Source organism: Atractosteus spatula, chromosome 23 (genome assembly GCF_055471065.1).
Source record: "Atractosteus spatula isolate fAtrSpa1 chromosome 23, fAtrSpa1.hap1, whole genome shotgun sequence".
NCBI lineage: Eukaryota > Metazoa > Chordata > Actinopteri > Semionotiformes > Lepisosteidae > Atractosteus > Atractosteus spatula.
In genome coordinates, this window is record NC_142728.1 from 12,905,434 (window position 1) to 12,927,317 (window position 21,884).

General features: G+C 37.9%; 1 protein-coding gene across 1 annotated transcript in view; it reads left to right on the plus strand.

Annotated features, from left to right (window-relative positions):
* LOC148816182 (uncharacterized) overlaps positions 1-21,884 on the plus strand; it is a 157,172-nt gene that overhangs the window by 52,019 nt on the left and 83,269 nt on the right. The window contains exons 8-12 of the mRNA XM_088940638.1: positions 5,134-5,178; positions 7,081-7,134; positions 9,181-9,225; positions 12,435-12,488; positions 13,573-13,617. Coding sequence (XP_088796764.1) covers positions 5,134-5,178; positions 7,081-7,134; positions 9,181-9,225; positions 12,435-12,488; positions 13,573-13,617 — 243 coding nt within the window. The remainder of the gene's footprint in view (positions 1-5,133; positions 5,179-7,080; positions 7,135-9,180; positions 9,226-12,434; positions 12,489-13,572; positions 13,618-21,884) is intronic.

A 21,884-nucleotide genomic window follows, 5' to 3' on the forward strand; every position in this document is an offset into this window, starting at 1 on the left:
TTGACCGACTTGATTTCTTTCACAACCTGAGACTCGTCAGTCTGTTAACAGTTCATTGATGCCGAGGTTTCAAGAGCAACAAACCTTGCTTTGACTATCCTCCAATTAGCAAGGAATCAGAGTAAGGCTTTAGCTTGTCTTTCAGTGCAGGGTTACAGAGCACTAAACCACTGTACAGATGGAAAACTCGAAAACGCAGAGAGAGAAAGGAAATAAAATGCCTGCAAAAAAAAGCTTTCTTGTCTGCCCAGGGGTCTGAATCAGAGATGAGCAAATTGCATCCAGGGTGTTTCAGCAGCAGAAAGCACTTAGTCATCAGAAATGCTGTCAACTTGTCTAGATTTTCAAACACTTAATAAGCTCTGACAAAAAACAGCACATGAATTTCCCTTGGAGGGGTGGTTCTGGGGGAAATTGATAATTATAGATGAGCTGCTGCACTAAGAATTTAATACAACCCTTTGACACCTTGGACTCTGTTTAGTGATCACATGTACGTAAATGGGAGTTCTCTACACCTGAAAAATAGGGAGAGTCAGTGAATTACAAAGAAAAAGAGGAATGGTTTCCTTTGTCTGTCTGCTGTTCCATCTTGCATGGCAGATGACAATGGACTGGCTCATAACTGCAGTATAAACCACAGCATGCGGGAGGGAGTCGCACAGAATCTTAGTGCTGCAGGCAAGAATTGTGCTCTCCTCCTGTCTGCTTTTGGATTGCTCCAGCACAGTTGGCAAATATTGGTGATTTGTCTGTTGAGGCAAAATTGCTGCATGCATTTTGTCAGAAAATGTTTTTGGAACTGACCCAATATGCTTCACAGGTGTTTTTAGTTTTAAAAAAAACAATATTGGGAAAGAAACAAAGCCACGCACGTGAGGCACTGCAGTGTTCCTTTAGTAAATCTGTGTGAGTATGAAGTCTGTGAGACGATATTGCTGGAATGTCATTGACAAAGATAGATGTGATGATGATGATGATGAGCCTCCATGTTGGAGTTTATCACTGATGATGTCTAAAAGAACTAAAATCCCACAGATACAATAGAATTATTAAATAACCAGTATTTAAATTTATATTACTCTACTTATTTGGGATTATCTGCCTAGCAGGCTATTGTAGTGGAATCCAAATTTCAGTGGAATAGAAAACAATAGCTCTGTCTACCTTAGCACCCTTTAAATTTACTCTAGAGGCTGACTGAGAATTAAATTCCAAATTTCCTTTTACCAAAAGCAGCATAGCGTTATAACGATCGTTTGGGGTTACTCTGTCCAAAAGAGGTTTCAAGTTTTCTTTTCCTACCACTTTAATATATTCCTGTGGGTTTTTTGTTAAAAGTTTTTCATAAACACTCTGTATCACATGACTAACCAAAAATAATGGAGAGGAATGTAGCATAAGTGGATACACACTGTTCCAGAGAAAAAGAAAAGAGGAAGATGAAGCCTATTTGTCAAATAGGAATAGAGTATTCAGGTTCCCAGATGTATGCTAGAGGATTCAAGAGTTTCTGAATCTGTAGGTCAGACCCATTTAAAAACAGTATAGTGTTATGGGTATGCTATATAATGCTATATACTGTACATATGTTGAATTCTAGTCAGCACTGTATAGTAAAATTAATAATTTATGTGCAAAAGAGGTAGTAGTTCTTTTATGGGAGATTTAAACTTTCCCAACATATGGCAAAGACCTTTAGAAATATCAACAGGAGAAAATGAAAATGTAAGGCATGGTTAATGGCTGTCTTACCCAGTTTGCCAGAACTCCTGCAAAAGGAAATTCTTCTTCAGATCTTGACTTTTCAAACACTCAAGACCAAGTGAGAAAAACAGGGGTGAGAAAACCATTACGAAATTGTGATCAATTAGTAATAGTGTGCCTTGAAGCTGTACAGGTTGAGTCCAAAGCAAACATTTACAATTTCTGGAATGCACGCTTTGTAAGAATGCGACATAGTTTAAGAGTAGTGAAATGGAATAGGACAGATATGAAGTGGAAAATGGATGGCAAAAAATTAAATGGATTCTTTTTGGAGTACAGACTGACTTTTTAAATCAAAAGTAAATCAAAAGCTGAAAAACAGTATCCCAAATGGTCCAATTAGGAAAAATAAAAGGGAAATTGAAAGCATTTCATAAACTGATTAAAACAGCAGGATCCAGTTAACGGAAAAGAGTCTAATGAATTGCAAGCACAGGTGAAAAGGACATAAAGGCCAAAAGAGAAGTTTACAGGAATGTTGCTATGGAAGACAAAATAAATGTTCTTTCAGTAATACAACAGCAAATGAAGTAAAAATATATATAGACAGGAACCCAGTTAAAGTTAAACAATTAAAACCAAAAAAAAAACAATCTTGTTTACAGAAATTGTATATGCAGAAATGTTTTGCAGAAATGTCATTGTCTAGAAGAAAGCGGAAACTTCTAGACAATGAAAGAGCAATGGCTGATGTACTAATTCTGATAAGAGGTAAATACTCACATTTGGGGTAAAGTAATGGATTAGTGGTGGGATGTGTACTAGGATCACTGCATTTCTTATTTTATATCAATATATTATATTATATATGGGTTTTGTTTCTGGTACAGTTAGCAAGCTAGTCAGGGATGCAGATGATAAAGAAATTAAAAGACAGCTAGCACTGTAGAAGCAGCAAATGATAGCATTAATGACTGGGCAAACGGTGGTGTTTAATGTATGCAAGTGCAGGGTTTTGCATGTGGATTGTAAGAAACATGAAGTATACATACAAAATGTATAAATGCTATGAAAAAAGTGTTTATTTATGACATTAGTTAAAAGCTGAAACTTGCATTTTATATAAGGCTTACTAGAAGAACTTGTAGATATTTAAACCACACAACCTTAGGAGGAAATTGTAATTCAGTCTTTTTCAAAATCCATCTTCTGGGATGATCCTTCAGAAATGACTCATTTAATGGAGTTCCACTGTACTACTGATAGGGGTGCAGTTGTTTAGAATATGTTTTTAGTAATGTGCCATCTAGACAAGTTATTTATAGTAAGATAATTAAATATGAACACATCCCACTGTGCACTTTTAAATAGTTCAAGTTTATGTAGTACCTAGCTAGCTCTGCGGGGATGTTTTTCAATGAATCAACAATCAGAGATTATTTACAGATGTTTCTCAAACATTTGTTTCAGCTCCTATTGCTGAGAAAACAGTTTCAGCTCCTATTGCTATTACTCACTTCAGCTTTTTGTTTTATGTATAAGTAGGGGATTCATCAAAAGAAAAGTCACAGGGCTAACAGAACTGCTACAATGTTGGATTGGTCTGGCAATCCCCAAGTACAAACTTCTTTAATCAATTTAACTTTCACAGACATGCACTCAACCTTTCCAGAAAAGGCTGGAAAGTCAAATTTACCGCATTCAGAATATACAAAATAGTACTCAAGCCCACAGCAATCTGAACTGGCAGCTTTCTGCTTTTCATCTTATTCTGGTTCATCTTAGATTAAAACCAGCAAGTTCCTGTCTCTTGTTGTAGATTTTCACAACTGACGTGTCCGCAGGGAATGTGATTCCAAGCCAACCAACTTCATCCAAACCAGTCATGACTTTGCCAACCAGTTATCATGGTGGTGTGGTTATCAGCACCCCTGCGTCACAGCTTCCTGATCCTCGGTTTGATTCTGGACTCGAACCCCTCTCTGTGTGGAGCACCCCTTTTCCTGTGTTCAAATGGGTTTTCACTGGACTCTGGCTACCTCCCACCTTCCCAAGAGCATGCAGGTTAGGGATGACTAGCTACTCTGAACTGTCTCTTTCCAGTGTGGGGATGTTGATCCCAGTACAAACGAGTACAGTCTATGGGAATATAGCAAAATAGAGTAATGTTCCCTAAGTGGGCATTTAATATCAGTGCAATTACTTATAGCGGTTTATCCTCACCCAAACTAAATTCTCAATTTTTCTTACTATACCTGTTGTCTGAATTTGGAAGATTTAGTTAGAATTTAATTTGCATTTGAGATTTCTGCCTTGACCTTTTATTGTGGCTTGAATTACTATTTTTAATAAAAAATAAACCATTTGTGGACACTTTTCTCCAAAGCAATGTACAGAGAAAAGGAGGTATACTATGACATTAGTTTGCTTTGTCTGAATACAAGTTTTTAATAATCAACCAGTGGAGGAAATGGGCTTTGAATCAGATCCCTGTTGTAAGAAGATTATTTTAACTACTGGACACTCTAGCCAGTCAAATATTGGCATGAGAATGACATGGTAATATTCAGTGATATACAGTACAAACAGTAAATTTGCATCGTTGAAACAAATATTTTGCACTTATTTTGTAATTATTTTGAAAAGGTAACACAGCCTAATGAATTGCGCTCAGATTATTGTGCAGTTTTAAATGACTCACTTTAAGCATAAATAAAGGAAAAGTGATCTCAACTCCATTCTTTAGGGAAACAATTAACTTGTGCTCAAGGTTTGCTCGTTGGAAGTATTCATTGTAGCAAAACATATCACCATTCCTTGAAGAAGGATATCAGATTGTTCTGGACTTGCCAGTGCTCTCTGTTTACTGAAAGAAATTGATCGTTTTTCCATCTTGTGGTTTTGGAATATGATTGTTGGTTTTCCTAGTTTTCACTACTGAGTGTGGTCTTTTGACCTGCTGCTACTTTTCAATATCCCAGCACATTATTTTGTCCATTCTTTACTTGTGATGGCCTACATGGCAAAATATTATTGCATGTTACATTTTTTAAATTTTTTTATATATTTAAAAGCGTTCATTGGTCATTTGTTGGCGAAACAAGCTTGCACAACTGTATTTCAGTATATTTACACACAGTATGTATGGGGTTTTTTGGCACTTTTTCTGGTTTACTGTTAGTATTCCTTAATGTGCCTCTGAATTTAACATGTCAAATAAAGTGTTCCCCCCAGGAATTTCAATCTGCAGCCAAAGCAGAATCTCCACAAATTAGGGCCACAGGTGTACAGTATAACATGTAAAATGCTAATTGTGTAGATCGTGTAATTGTTCATATTTGTGCAGCACAGAGTTGTTCTTTTCCCCAAAAGGAGTAAAGCAATGTGTTGCACTGCAGTCATGTTAACATTTTATTCTCTTTCCAGGGACAGAAGGGTCATCTTGGTCTCCAAGGGCATCCAGGAGAACCAGTGAGTAGATTTGCAGGTTCCTGAAATGTCTTGGGTCACTTATTTTGTTTGTAATTGAAGGTTCTTTGGGGGGGGTTGTTTTACTTTCAACAAGATGGCTTTGATGAAAGATCGGAGATCGGTGAATATCTGCCAACACGCCAGATTTATTGAGTCAAATGACCTTGTCTCATTTGAAGCCTGTGTCTTCAAGCACACTATAATGTGAGAGAGTTTTAAACTCCTAGCTTGCAGAAATATATCGTAAATACAAGCCAGTAACCCCTTCTGCGCTTTGATGCCTGGCGAGGAGAAGGAATTAAAGACTGCTGGAATTTTTATATGAGATGGTGTTTCTACTTAAAATACTCTGGGGGAAAAGCCTGTACAGTAGTTTAACAGTGAATTTTAGTATGGAAAGATCTTAAGTTGTTATCACTCCAACACTAGCCCTTCAAACCATCTCCTTCAGCTATTCCATAGTAATTTGAAGTCCAATAACCCCATGCAAGATAAAAAAAAATGCATCTTGCCCATGCCATGTACATTAGAATCTGATAAATTGCAACAGCAGCATCGGGAACAAAAAGTGGGGTAAGTTTTAGACACAAGTTCTGGAATAATGGAACAAGAGGGGTGAAGCTACTTAAATCTATTCTAAGCAGTTTGCCTTCATAAAAAGAGGCATTGAAGACAAATACCTAGTGTAGATGCTGAGAGTCTGGGTGCTTTCCACAGATTGCTCAAGTTCTAGGGAGTGGGTGGGTGTGGGTTTGGGGTTGGTGACTCAGAGATTTCAGTCATACGAGAGATTTCAAGCGGTCAATATGAATGCAAAATGTTTATGCAAGATTTAGAAGCAAGTGTTCCCCTGCTGCTTGCTGACTAAGTCATATGTTCTAGATATAGATATAGCTCTCAAAAAGCTCCAGAAGTCCTAAAGGAATTCTTGGTCGTTTTTTAGGTGATTTTATTAGCTAGTACAGGTGCTCATATCCAATCCCAATAGAAATATCAAGGCCTATTTTCTTTTTAACTTTTTTACCTTTTGACAATAACATAATGTCTCCGATTTCTACCACAAGGCATTTGTACATTACAGATTAAACTTTGTCAAACACTTATTGCACTTCTTTTTAAGTGGAGTAACATTAGCTTAACAGTTAACACTTGCTCAGCTGTAGTCTTGAAAGAAAGATTAAAATTTTTATGTTGATTTTATTTTTGCAATGATCAGTATCCCTTTAACACCACAAGTACTCTTTTCAGGGATATTGCATGGTGGAAAATTTTAATTCACACTTCATGGTAGTGGTACAATTTAAGAAAGAGAACAGCAGAAATTGGGTGTCAGAAGTATTGAGGCTTGAGGTAGTGACAAAATGCTTAAGCATCCCTTTCATGTTATTGTAATTCCTGTGACACAAAGATAACATTTGGGCAACAGTGGGATAAAGGATACCTTTCTCTATGACCAAACTTGAATCCATTTTTATATGTGTGGCCAAAACCTTCAGTACTGGGAGCATTCATGAATAGGTGGCTGTTCTAAAGTCAGGGCCATGTCAAAGGATGTTATACATGAACACATTTGCACTTAAAGAATTTTGGCAGGGGTGTTTTTCCCCCTGCTGAAACAGTACCAGATGGTCTGAATATAGCGAGACTCGTCTGAAAAACCAACAAGAAAATAACACCTTACTTCTGGTGGCGCCCAGCCTTCCAAAAACAATATTGGACTAACAAAGGCCTTTTATAGCAAGGTCCTAGTCCAGCTCGTGGACTTCACAGGTCTTTACTTTTGGTTCGGCTTTTGCACTGATCTCTCATTTTGTAGCTCGTCTTACTGAGCTACCCGTCACAGTCCGCGTGGACGGTATTCCAGTTACAAATGGGACAAATGTTTTTTTTTTCTTTCCCCAGGGGGAGCGAGGTCCAGATGGAAGCCCAGGTGCCAAAGGTTATCCTGGCAGGCAGGTGCAGTAAATCTTAAGATGCTGTGCTGGCTAAATGCACAAAGTAGCAAATTGAGTGTGGTGGGACATGGGGAACGGTTTGAAACACGGGCCCGTTAGTGGAGAGTACAACTCGCCTACATAACAGCCCTTACATTTTTAAAAGATAAAATAGGTTGTTGTTCAAGAGAATAAACATTTTAAACAAAAAAAAATGGGCTACCATTACTTTCGTAGATTTGATTAAAAAGCTTCTTTTCAGTAGTAACGCATTGGTGTAAATGCGGCTGAGAAATTTGTTACTCTTTCAAATGAAAATGATAGAATTTTAACTCGTTTTTGTAGAGATTTAGACCTGTGGTGTAAATACTGAATACTGATGTTATTCAGTATAGATATTTTTTAGAAATCCATAGTTATTTTTCTTAAGGCTTGGTGGCATAACAATAAGAAACATCCAGTTTCAGTAAAGGAGGCAGAAGTAGGTACTGTATATCTTTTTCCCCAGCTATTGGCAGACTGATTCATACTCTACTGACACAGCCCTCCTGTGAAGTAAAGGGGCTTTTTTTGTCCAATGTACCGATCGGTTTCACAAGGGCTATAAATCCTACTCATTCTCATCTCAAGTTCTTCTGCTTCTGCTGTTGAAAGTGGTGAAAAGAGAAATGTACTCTTCAAAATATGTGTGAAATAATACATTGCATTGGCAGCAGCAGACCAGGTATTCTTCCTGAAGTGTTTCCTCAATCTACTTTGTCTGTATACTATGATAGTACGGTATACCTTTCTGTATGCTGTATGTTTTGATATTTCTGAAACATTCCACATGGAGTTAGACCTATTTTACACCCCATGAATTAGTCTTTAGCACCCCCTACCATTCAAAACTCAAGAAGGAGAGTTCTTGCTCAAGGTGATACCTAAGTGGTAGAATATCTGAAAGACCATTTCAATGAAAATGTAATAGTGGCTTATGGAACTCACTTAGTAGAAAGGAGAAGGCAATTTTTTAAAATTGTTTTACTTCAGTAATTGGAGTTGAACAGAAACATTTTAATGGGAGGTAAGCAGGTATTTTGAAATTACATGGATGCCAGACACTGAAATGTACCTAAAATTAAACTACAGCAATGTGTTGGCAGTAAATGCTACAAGCAGAGTTACATGAAAGTCATTTTTTTAATGAGGTTACTCTCTTAAATGAATGGCATTTTGACGGATAGTAAAAAATGAATGTATAAATACAGATGAATTAACAGAACTGAGCTGAAATACTGGATTTATGATCACAAAGTGGCCTTTGAGGGTGGTCTACATTCCAACAGAACATGGGAAAAAAAGTTTGAACAGTAAGAAACAGTATAGCTCTAACTTAGTTCTGAAACTTTAAAAGAGACTAAAATGATATTATTTATATATAATTATATCCTAATTTAATTCAAAATTAATATTTGTAGAGTATCGTTTGAATTTCCAGATAGCTATTACATAGGGATTACATTTCACTTCAGTTAGCTTGTTTTCTCTCCAGGGAAACTTTGAAGATATTATTGATCATGAATACTTGGTGTAAATTATTTGATTAGATCCTCCCTACTTAAATGTCCTAAAATTTGACTACTTAATAGTACTGAGGAACATCCAAATTATTGCATTGCCATTCACTATTTTGCCCGTTGTGTTGTGTGTTAAATGTTAACGTGAATTAAATTATAAAATTTAGATACATATTCTTTAGAAGTGTGTAATCCTTCAATATTAATTTGTAATCCTGTAGTCCCTCTTTTACTGTAGTAGGTAATCCTTTACTTAGACGACTTTAAACTCCTGCAGACATCAACACAAACGGTATCATTACACATGTCTGCTTTCATCTTATCTTCAGTAGCTTAAATAGGTCAAGAAAAGTATTTATACATTTCCGTAAGTGAACTGTAGGACATCATCTGATTAGAGGTTTCATGTTCCACAGTTTGCTTTCCTAATTAACTGAATTTAAACTGTAAAATTCCTAATGTTTAGTATAACCATCCAACTCCTGCCTTATTTTTTGTATGTGTTTTAGGGTTTACCTGGGCCTATAGGAGATATTGGGCCTAAAGGATCTCGAGTAAGTAATACAAGTGTTTAATGTTTTCTGTGGCAGAAACGAGACAGAATTTTTTTTTTCCACTGTGTTCATTAAATACCTACATTACATTGCCATTCTACCTCTCACTGGTGATTTTTTTAAAACACTGGGAAAAGAAACATCAAAGCCTGGCACCTTCCCAGTGATGCACCTGCACTTGACCATAGTGCTCAACTATAGGTCCATAGGTCTCCTGTCTACTGCTCACTCTCACCTACAGTTGTCTGGGTGGGAACCTGAGATGCAGTCTTGGTATCTCTTGTGTTTCACTGGGAAGCAGTGGAAAACCTAGGATGCCTGACACTTCAATGATGGGATGAATCTAGTGTGCATTAGCTGAAATCTTGAGGTAGTTACTCTATGTTGAGAGTGGTTTGTTAAACCAGTGTGCAAACAGAAGGTAACCGTATGTGGGGTTACCATCAGTTGAAATTACATCAGCTTGAGCACTTTTACCTCTCCTAAAAGCCAGAAATTATTCCGTATAAGCTCCATGATTGTAAATGGCATCCATCCTCTAGGAATGTCTGGGGTTCAGTACATCCGTCTATAGAAATGAAATTATTATCCAGTGTGTGTACAGTATGTGAAATATATTCATGGTGCTTTCATTGTTATCCAGTGAAATAAATGACAAGTTAAATATACGGTAAGTATCTGTTTTCGACTTAACCAAATTCAGGAACATTGCAGGTTGTAACTCGTGATTTTAATTTTAAAAAGTAAGAATAGAGGTATTCTGCCCAGAAGTAAAATGCGTGCCCTGAAAATTCCAGCCCAACTCCAGCATGCGTAAAAAAATCTACAGTAAGTAGCTTCTTTAGGTTAAACAGTTAAAATGTATTCAGTGTCCTTGGGTCAGTAAGGATCACATTTCTGCTGTGTGTAAAGGATTTGGAAGCGAATTATGTACTTTGAATATGATGGGTACATGACCACAAAAGCCCACAGACTGAGTAATGAGACCAGGTTCGGTTTATGTTCTGATACCTGGGCAGCAGTTTATATGGATGAGATTTTTCCTGCTAGTGAATTATGAGAGCAGGTGAAAACAAGGAAACTTGGCACAGAAGGTGTGTGTCTTGGATGCAGAAAAAATTATTAGGTCTGTGCTTATTACATGCTGCTGGATGAAAGGAATATCCAAAAGCTATCTGGTTAGAGCCTTGACACTAACTATTGCTTTCAGTGATATTAGGTTAGGCCGCTTACCACTCTCCGAGAATGTTCTGAGCAGAGTGGCAGAAGAGTTTATTTTCCTTATTTATCATGTGAGTGACTCCTGTCAGCTTTTTTACAAAAAATGCCCAATTATTAATGTTACATGTTCATATTCAGTTATGACTTTTGTCATTTGCTTTGTATTTCTATGTATTTTGTAAGTCACCCTGGATAAGAGCATGTGCTAAACAAATAAATATATAAAAAGGTGTTTATCTGAGCATGCTAGCTGTTGTTTAATTGTAATTATTTGACACTCCAAATGACTTTTTTTATTCAATTACAGTGTAGTTGCTGTTTTCATTGTGACGGAGTCTCTGTGCTGTATACAAGGGCTGTTCTGTGAATAAGCTCTTTATTAAAGGGTTTGTCAGGTGCTGTGCCTAAGAACTGCATAACAGAGTGTATAATTGGCTGCTTCTTGGTACGAGACACCAGCAGTAAGGTGTTTAAAGGAAGTGCTAACTTCAGACTGTCCTCACAGGCACTTATTTATGTGGCCTTAGATTTGTATTCTTGGAAAAAAAGTGGAATTATTGGTGAAAAAGTAATGAAACAAAGGAGATAACTAGTATCTCTTAGAAGAACACCATTTTGCGCATTTTACATGCTAAACATTTTTGCTTCTGTTTGTTTAAAAGCGCTTCCAAAAAGATTATAGAATAATGCAACAGGAGTGCACATACAGTCTAGACACTCTAAAGTTAAAACCATTGTCACTTTTAGAGCATTTATATAATTGAAGGAAGACTACTTTTAGGTGGGGTGGAATTTTTTAAGAAGCAAAATTGGGTAAAACAAACGTAAATTTTTAAGGACATTTGGGGCAAGCACGGATTTTCTTTTAAATATTTAATAAAGTGCTCTAGGGTTCTAACGTTTAGAATAACAACATGTCAAAAAGCTTACTCTTACCCTTAAAAGCTTACTGTTTAATTTTATTGCAAGGAGTTGCCAGGTGGGTTTTTTTAGTGTAATGTCTGTCCCAGAGAGATGTGACTCACTGACAGTGACCTTGGATTCTCGAGCTTCCTGTGCTTCTGCAGAACCGGTCAAATAATGGCATTAATGCCAAGGTTTTCCTAGGAAAACAAAACATGCTCCCATTTATTTCTGTGCAGTCTGGGCTTTTGCAGATGTTGTGAGCTCTTAAATAAGATGAGATCAGGTGGTTGAAAACTGCGTTCTTGTTCCCTTATTTTAAATTTGCAAAGATATGAGGACGTATTACATACCAACATTGCATTTCTGCTTGATCAGCAGAAATTGTGCAAAAGCTTGCATCTCATAGAAGATCCTCAGCATGGTGTCTCTAGCAGTCTGCCTTCATGATAGCTCTCAAACTGATGCTGCCCTATGTCCATCATGTACTGTAGCTCACATCTGAGCCCTACTGTTGATGGGGAAAAAAAGCCGTCCGGTGTGATTCCACATTGAGTCAGTGTTTCACGTTGAATTGCAGTATGGCTTTGTAGGAGGCCATAATCTTTTAGAATAAGTGCATGTAAATTACTTTTGATATGTGCCCATAATGTACAGTTACATTCTAATCTTGTATGCAGGAGTACATACAGTAGCATATAAAGAATGCATTAGAATCACTATAGCATGCAGACCAATTTTACAGTGTTGGCTGGTATGTAAAGAACATGACAGTGTGCTTTTCCTTATTTGTTGTCTTTGTCCCTCTTTCTAACCCCTTTTTCTCCTTCACCGTGAGCAGCACATGTGGACAACTCCATTGATCCCTGGTGTGAGGGTATGTGCCCTTGGACTACATCGTGGAAGCCAGCACCATGCAGTCCATGGGCATATACACTTGCCTCAAGGCTTAGTTCTTCACGGAGACTTCCCTGCATCCCGCCGCTTTCTGAGAAAGACTGACCGACGTAGAAGTAGGGGCGTTTCTGAGGCATCCAGTTTCTAAGAGCTACTCTCACGCCTGTTCTCTCCCCTTCTCTCTGCAGGGTTTTATAGGTATACCCGGGCTTTTCGGCCTGCCTGGGCCTGATGGTGAGAGAGTAAGTGTGTTTTTTTTTCCCCCCCATTTTCATTTCCATTGACTGAGGTGTTTGTGTATCTGAAAATCCCAAGGGACTCCTGGTCTTCTTCACAGATACAGTGAAGACGACGCCCTAGTGACACCATTGTCCCAGAATCTGAGGGCAGATTCCTGATGAGGTTTTGCCCTACAACAGTCTGAGAACACACTTTTATCTCTGAATATCTTCTATATATGGTCATCCATTGTAAAAACTTTTAGCAAAATGTCTCCCTGAAATGTAGTCATCTTTAATGTATGACAATTCTTTTTTCATATCTGCATCTGAAACAGTTGGAACTCAGATTAAGATGAGTTTCTTTTAATGAACGTATAATAATAATTCAGTTGAAACATTTCTCAGTTTATCTATAGATTTACCACATATTTTGCTTTGCTCGAGGCCTTCTATTGAAAAGGAAGTGAAAAGATTATGGGGAGTAAGCAGCACACTCTGATGATTATTTGCTTTCTGTGCATGCTTTTGATCAGATACAACATATTTCAAGATTTATTAAACAATCATTGGCCTTTTGTTATGGTTGTTTTCTGTCTTAAGAAACACAGAAGTGTTTTTGATGAACGTCAAATTGGGTCCTATCTGCACTGAGGCAAGAGACAACACACAGTGCCTCTCTGACAGGAAGTGTAGATGCAATGAAAGGGCTTAGTAGAGATCACATGCTCCAGACATGGAGAACTGCGGCAAATTCTTAGGTGTAACAGCAGGTTCCTTTCATAATATTTACACAGGATCAAATGGTGTTGGAATTTAAAACATCTATGCTGAACTGGATTGTATCAGTGACTAGAGCTAAGGAGCAGTGACAGGGCTGATTTAGATTAAATCGGTGATGGTTTTTTTTTTTTTGCCCGCTATTATTAGTTAGCAAACTCTCATTTTTAGTATATGTTTTTTTTCCATTTCAGTGTGGAAGCAGCTCAAAGCTGAATTGTGCTCAGGGCACAGAATAGCATTTCTTTTCGATCTCCATCTCGGTCGTCTGCACAAACCGGAGTTTTACATTAAAATGTTTGCTTCTCTTTCTCTCCTCCTCTTCTAGGGCATTCCTGGAGTTCCGGGGAAGAGGGGCAAGATGGGTAGGCCGGTAAAGTTTTCTCTCAACATACTTTATAGATAACTATTGCATTTTTTTTATATGATTGAAATCCTGCTGTTCGGAATAGTGGACCTCCAGTGAATGATCTGAGCCATAAAAATGGATGATGGCGGTTTAAAATGCTGATGATGGCTATTTCCTGCTAACTGTAGCATAATTAACAAAACATTTTTGTTGTGCTGCTTAAAGAGTGTAGTCCTTAATGTATGTATTAGAGCGAGTTTTTTTTTTTTCCACTGTGTTCTTAGTGTGTGGCAGTGGGCCCCAAAATGATGTAATAAAGCCAAGATTAATGTAGAAAGAGCTTACATGAGTCATACTTTGAACACTTTCCAGCCTTTCTTTTTCTCAAACCCAGAAGAAGCCTACACATGTTTAGTAAATGCCCCTCATTAAACATGCATTCAATGTTGTGTGAAGAAGTTAATACTGTTTACATGCCACCCAATTCATCACACTCCCCCCACCTACCCCTTATTTACCAAATGTTCTTTTGAGAAGCGACTTAAGTGAAGCTTTACTTGTACATTCTTTCTTGTTTGCCTACAAATTAAATGTCTGAAATCTCAAAATATTAGTCATTGTGAATCCAGTGATGAATAGTAAAGTTACCATGCTTCTTTAATTTATTCCTGTGATTACAGTGAAACTTTGGACAAGGGGGTGTTCCAGTATTTTACCATGTGTTGCACTATAGTTCAAACTTGACCTGTATAAACTGCAATACTTCCATAATCCTTCATTTATTGTCCTTACCATTACAGCAAATTGTTTTTTAAAGCAAATGGTCTTCACAGCCTGAAAAGAATGATGTGAAGTTCTTCTTCTCACATTTGCGCTGTTGATTTCAGTTTTGAGGAAAATAATTCTATGCAATGCCCTGGAAAAAAGTGAAAGGGAAATTCAGTTCTGGTAAAATAGCAGTTACACATATGGTATTGTGTGGCTATTTCCACACCAACAGAACTCTTCCTGGGAGAGAGGTTATTGATTAAGTATTTAAACCAATTCCTGGCCCTAAAGGAGACCAATTTGTGATTTAGAGATGCTCAGTGTCAGCATCCATTGTGTTTTAGACGCGAACTGTGTGGTGTGGGTCTGAATTGTAAGGAATAAGGAGAGCTCGAGACTTGGATGAAACCATTATTATATTTTATTTATGACCAGAGCTTTCCTTGAACCCTGCAAATGGCTTTATAAGTATTTTTTCCTGCTCCACAGCATCACCTAGCCTTCAGCACTAGGGGTCAAATGATATTCTGGTCTTCACCAGTGGTTTATGATTTCCTTTTAACAGCAGCCTTTGGCTGGAATGGATATTTTCTCTGTTTCAGTGTGGAGCTCACAACTCAGATCTGCTCGTTTAAAAACATACATACAAACTCTGGATTTTCATCATGTGAAAAAGCTGGAACATTATTTTAAAAATCTGGATTCCTTAAATACAGGGGAACGTTTTGCTGTTTAAATAGAGTTCCTACTGTACTTAGCTGTAGCTGTTACATTAAAGTCATTGTAAAAATAGTTGTTAATCGTATCACCCATCGTTGTCAGGACAGCTTTCTATTTGCTATAAGATGTGCTGAATTTGTGCATTAAAATGGAGAGAAAATAATAAGCAATCCCTGTCTTGGATATTATATAATTATTTAGTGATAATTAGATATTATTCAGTGCTATTACATGTAATGTTAGGATCTTGACAACCATTCTTTACATTTTTCTCAAACTAGGCTGTTATAAGCTCCACCTTAAATATATTTGCTGTAGTCGACTTTTTCAGTTAAGCTGACCGCATTTTTCAGAACAACTCTTCTGCTTGGCAAAGGTTCCTGTAGCCATGTTACAGATGCTTCCAGGAAGTGTGTCGCTAATGACCCGCTTCTTGTGCTGTTGGCTCGGTGACAGGGGATTTATCAGGTTGTCTGCCCTTTCTGAAACTGAGACGGGGGGCACCTATATCAAAGAAGAAAGATTTATTGTCTTCTATCCATAATATGGTAATAATACATACAGTAGTCTCTTTTTTTTCAGGGCCCTTTCCTTTCACTCAAAGAAAACGCACTGGGCAAACCTTCACCTGATGTGAGCCAGTTGGCAGAGATTTTATTTAATTGACCATCGGCCATCAGTTGTTTTTTTTTCCTGCACTGACAGGGCCTGATTTTGTTTAAAGAAAAAAATAGTCAGTGCCAAGAGGGAAACTTAATCCTATTTTTGGATGAAAAGTCTGTTGGGGTGGAATGTAGCCAGTATTCCCCAAGCCTCTGACTGAGTTCTTTCTGAGTTCTGAGATCCTGCAGTCCTTACAGTCAGCTTCAGTGATACGACACTGCTTGTGCTGCAGGCACAGTGAGAAAATTTAGCACAAATGCAAAAGCATGTATTTATTTTTGTTTCTTTAAAAAATTCTTGAATAGAAAGTACCCCAGTTGCTCAGTTTCTTACCTAAGGAATGACTTCAGAGAGCTAATAAGCTGATTGCAGTCTGCTAAAACAATCTGCTTCTGCTTCTGAATGATTGTACTGTACTTGTATTTAGTCAAGACAAGCCCTTGCAGACCACTGCTTTGTCCTTATTTGTGCTCATCACTGTGGTATTGCCAGTGTCTTACAATAACTTTAATATATCTTCAAAGATCAGATTCAATAAGATTCATTTTCATAATCAACCCAACAAAAATCTGTGGGCGATCATTTGGTTTGTAGTTATCGCTTTAGTGTCTCTGTTTAGGAGACAAAGACAGCACTACAAAAATCAGGATTGTTGTTATACTATATTTATAGGTCTTAAGCCTTTAACTTCTGGTTCTTTTGTCATTCCTTATCCTATTGAAGATTCTGGTTACAGGTACATCTGTTTCTCAAACGTATTATTCTGCAAAAATACATTTTTTGTTGTCTTTTCCTTACAAGCTCTAATCTTGTCATAGTCTACAGAGGTACTGTATATGTTACTTGAGTGGACAGTTGCTCAGTGGTGAACTCATCCAAGTTTTTTTTGTAGTCTTGGTTAGCTGACTGACTGAATGAGACGGAAAGCTAAATATTACATAGAAAAGATTTTCTATGACTTATAATTTAATTCATGATAAAACACGAATAATAAATAAATGTGTCAGGCCACACATTGTATAAGTACAGGGAAAACAGTTCCAGGTTTGTAAATGGCAAGTTTGAAGCTGAGGTGACCTTCAAATGACTCTTTTTGCATGTGTTCTGGAGAACTTGGGGCAAAATAATTGCAGCGTCTGTAAACTCCCATGGGAGTTGGTGCATTTTCCTGTTAATAGTGTTTCTAAGCTTCCTGTGCAGTATACTATAGTATCCGCAGCCTGTGAAAGTGAGTTCATAATACCGCAGAGACCTGCTTCTTGTCAAACAACACTGGAACCCATTGAAGTCTATTGGTACAGCAATCAGCTTGTTTAATGGACCCACGCAGTGCTGATCTCCACTGTTAACCTGTTACATGGAGCACAGATGAACTGTAGGAAAAGGTTTTTCATATGTAGATACTGGTATTGCTACAGGATGTTTATGGAGGTATGTTTTAAACAGTTGTACCTTTCATTTAAGTTGCATAACGGTCAAAGACAAAACCCTTACCTGAGTTTCAGTATAAAAAGTTAACAGTTGATAAAACGACATTGTAAAACAGACTTTTGAGCCTTTAGTCCTTTAGACCGTGTCCTGGAAAATTAGAGCACTTCTAACGTGGTTTCCACATGGGAGTAGTTGATTATAAGATGCAGAAAAAAATTCTCTGACCTGAGATATGCAGAAGAAAATCCTTACCAAAAAATGGAAGGTTCTCCAGCTTAAAGAAAGACACAAAATCCAGCGTGGAGCAAAAACTGGAGCTCTACTGCGGTGAATTGGATCATTTTCTGCAGAGAATGCAATGGTTGGGTGCAAGGTTTTTTTTTTTTGCATGAAGGCCATTCAACTCTTTCCGCTTGAACCAGTGCCTCCAGTCAGTGCATCATCTCCCCAATGCCTCATCCAGAGTGCAGCGATGGTGAAACACTATTGTTCCCCAAAGTCCGCACGGCCAAGAAAGTCTGCCAAAGAGGATGATTTGTAGCCCCTTAAGGTTTTATGTCAGAGGCGGAGAAGCCCGCGTTCTTGGAGGATATTTTCAGACTGTACATTCTTTTAACCATGGGGATCCTCCTACTACTCTGGAGTGTAGTGCAACAAAAAGCTAAAAAAAAAAACCCCGAAAGATTCGGAAATCTTTGAGGAACAAAGCCAGTGCCCCCTCCCTATCCTCCCAATAAGATCCATGGACTTGGCTGAATGGATACTTATAAATCCACAAGGATTGGATTTAGACTTTCAGGGATGTTTGAACCTACCCACAGCTCTTGAGAAATAGACTGGCTTTTATTTTTTTCAGCTCATCTTATTTCTCTGTTTTGAAATGGAGTCGTCTTCACGCAGTGGGGAATTTCGCTGCACGGTGACATGCAAAAGGAAAAGGAAATCCATTTTTCAGATGGAAATGTTGGGACTGAAGAGTAGTACATTGACTACACAGCTGAACACATGCGAGGTTATGTGATGATCCCCTGCATTGATCATTGCAGCATGTACAGTCACATCTACAGTATATATCATTTTCCAAAACTAAATTGAAGTGAAAACATGTTTTTATTTGTCATCCTTTTCCAGACTGTGACCTACAGGCTTTCACAGTTACATACAGAAAACATTTTGGATTGTAGGAAGAAGAAACGTCATGCACGTGATCTAGAAATTTCAATCGAGTTTGTGCTCTGGGATTAAAAAAAACCATTGCAAAGGTGCACCCAGTGGGGGGATGTTCCAGTGAGAAAGAATGGATGTGTCATACTGTAGTAGTGTGATCCATAATGTAGCTACCTAGACTGAGATCGTCATTAATGGTATTTGCAGTAAATGTTGAAACTGCATGAAGTTTCATTTGTTTCTCCTCTCCTTTCAGCAGCAGGTGAGGCTAACAATAGTGGCAGCAATTCAAACTACTATAATGTCATTTTGCAGCCAAGAGTAGAAGAGAAAAAATGTCCACAATTAAACAACACTTTGAGATAATTTACCTTTCTGTTCTGTATACTGCATGCGTCACTGTGTCTATTTGGAGCAAAATGTGCCTTCAACCAAGAGAAAAATGGCAGGTTTATTAATGAAACCCATGCATTTCTGTACAAGACATCTTGTGACCCACATTGTCCTTGGATCCTGCTTTCAATTGCCTTGCAGCTGGTCATTTTCCACTGTTGCAGTGACCCAAGTTCACATTGTATGGATTTTCCCAGTTTTGTTTTTTCCCCTTTTTTATACACTCGGATAAACAGAGCAATATATCCCATGGCAACAGAAACCTCGTTTGGAACATTTAATTATTAACAAAAGGTGGAAGACCGAATACACAGGAGATCTATTCAAACTCCCTCAGCTAGGTTGGGGGAACATATTGTGGGAAGCTGAAATGTTGAACCCTCCATCTGCTGTAGATGCACATGTGGGAAGAAAATGCTTACTTCTTGCTGCTCTGTGACAGTCATGTCTGATCAAGCAAAAAATCAGGAGGCCAAGGAGTTCCTTCTTGCTTAGATTATCACTAATTGATTATCTCATTGGTTGAGTATGATTTCCAGAAAAATAGCAGCCAGGGTCTTTTTCGTTAATATGCGCCTGGAAGGTTCCCATTCATTACAACATCATTTTAAAGTGAATTACTGGCCCGAAGACACAGTATTACTGTACATATATTCCTCCAGTGAACATTTGTGCAGGCTAGTACATTAAACTTCAGCTCGAGTCCGTGCTAATGACGTCAGTTAGGCTTGGCTTTTGGAAATGCGGTCAGTTTCTCTGCGATTTCTCTTGGGCACTAGTTAAAAATCACAGTGGACCAAATTGGTTTTACTAATAAGAATCTAAAGTTTTGCAAACTACTTTTTAATGTTATCTTATTGTATTGCATGAAGGCTTTTTCATTTGATTGAATACTGTATTTCATTTATTTGAGTTTCCTTGGGATATTCAGTTAAAATATATACCACTGTTCAATCTGTTTTTACTTCCTGTAAAGAATTTATGATAACGTGATTTCAGCAATTATTACACATGATGCATCTGTGCTGGGTAGTGCTTTAAGAATTCTACAAAGGTGTTTTGAATTATATTTAAAAAAAAGTTTGCAAAAAGTTAAACGTTGCAGAAAGTTTTCAAAAAAGTTTGCAATGCAAGTAATGGCATATTTTTGCAGGAGTAGCACATTTCCACTTTCCTGGCATTTTGTTCCTGATTTTTCTTCTTTGATACATCACTCTTTTGTACATTTGCTCTTTCTGTTATCTTTTATTACGATTCAAAGTTCTGAAATGGTGCAGAAAATTCTTGATAAATGTTCTGTAACAGTTAGCTTTGGCCAGTGATTGGAGTCTCGGACTAGCAAATTTCCAGATGTTTACTCGGCTCGTTCTCTTTACATCTCTCATTTAATCTGAGAATGAAATGATGCCGCTATAAAGACCTTTGTCAGCAGTTTTCTCTCGTATTCCTGGTTAGGGTTGTTGCCAGAATACTAAAAATCTTAGCCGCGATATTTCCTGCTGGCCTGGAGAGAATGAAAATCTTGCGCATTTCATAAATTTTAGCAGATTGTAAGTTTTCGACAGCAGATTGCTGGAAGTTTGTCTTTGCAAGGATGCAACCCAATGGCTTCAGCAAATCAGCTTCTGTTTCACACACACAACAAACTTTAAAATATGACCTATAACCTAAAAAGCTTTGGCAGGGTAAAAAAAAAAACAGTTTTTTTTCTACTAACAACCTCACAAGTAGGTTGTGAGGTTATCGGTTTTAAACGGTTAATGTGTGGAAGCACTTAAGTTCAGTGCATCTCAAAGATAAGGTAGAGGCCTTTAATCCATAGGACGTTTTGGTTTTTGTATGTTAAGTTTTGTATGTAAAGCTTTTGTTCCTATGTCTGTTGTAGTTTAGTAATGTGTTGGAAAAGGCTTTTCCCAAAGGGGGTTAATGTATAGACATTATGTGGGTTAATTTACAGAGCTAGTTACTTATCAAACAGACTGGTACATAATTTCATTTCACAGAAATCCATCCTTTATTTGGTATCAGAGAAATATTTAGAGTTTTTAGTAAAGGTTTTGGTGTTGCCTCATATAGGCATTTTTAAAATGAAAAGTCTTGTATTTAGGCTTTTGCACAATGGGATTCATTGTATTTTTTTAATGCTGCATTGGATCAGATGCTTATTCTTTTCTCAGTTTGTGTTTCTCTATTTTCAGAGGTAGGCTTTTAAATAGAGAACGGGGAAAATCCCAGTCTCGTGACTCGGTCATCTACCAGTAGTTTGTGGGGTTTCCTCATCTGAAGTGCCAAGCTAAGGGCCTCACTCCTGTGGTCCGTGTGCTTACTGTTGGAGAGAATGGGAATTATTCAGCTTGATGTGATGTTTTTCTGCTTGTGCAGCTTTGTGAATTAATTCCTTTGTAATTCTCCCAAACCCTTGCCAGGTTAGAGTCCGAAAAAAAGATTATAAACTTTGTTGGCACTGGGAAGATCGCATGAGCTGCCAGAGCATAAATAAAAGGAGTTTATTTTGCAACAGGAATAGCAAGGTTGCCCATTCTGCGTCGTGCTCTGCCCTGTTCGCATGCTAATTCTTGCACAGTTTAAACATCCATTTCATTTATCTTCATTTATGCAGAACTTGAATTCGATGGTACATTTAAACCAGCACCATTTAAGCAGAGGTGCACTGAAATGTGCTCTAATTAAATCAAATTTCACTTTGAGTACTGTTTTCTGACCAGATCCTTCACCACACCGACTGATCATAATCGATTTTTTCTTAAGGAGTTGATGTTCCGAAAATCCTGAAGTGAACAGTTTCTTCCATCCTTTCATTTTCGAACTGCTTTATCCAAATCAGTCGGGTGCCGGAGCCTGTTCTGGCAAGCTGCAGGCACAAGGGCTGGATACACCCTGGACTGGGCACACCAGTCCATCAAAGGGCTCAAAAGGACACAAACGCACACTCACAGCAGGGCCAATTTTCCCAGAAGCCAATTAACTTCCCAGTATGCCTTTAGACAACGGAAGGAAACTGATGCACCTGGCGAAAACCCGTGCAAACATGGGGAGAACATACAAACTCCACACAGACAGCACTAGGTCTAGAAATGAAACCGGACAGCACTGCTATCTGCTACACCACTGTGTGAACCCTGTTTTTT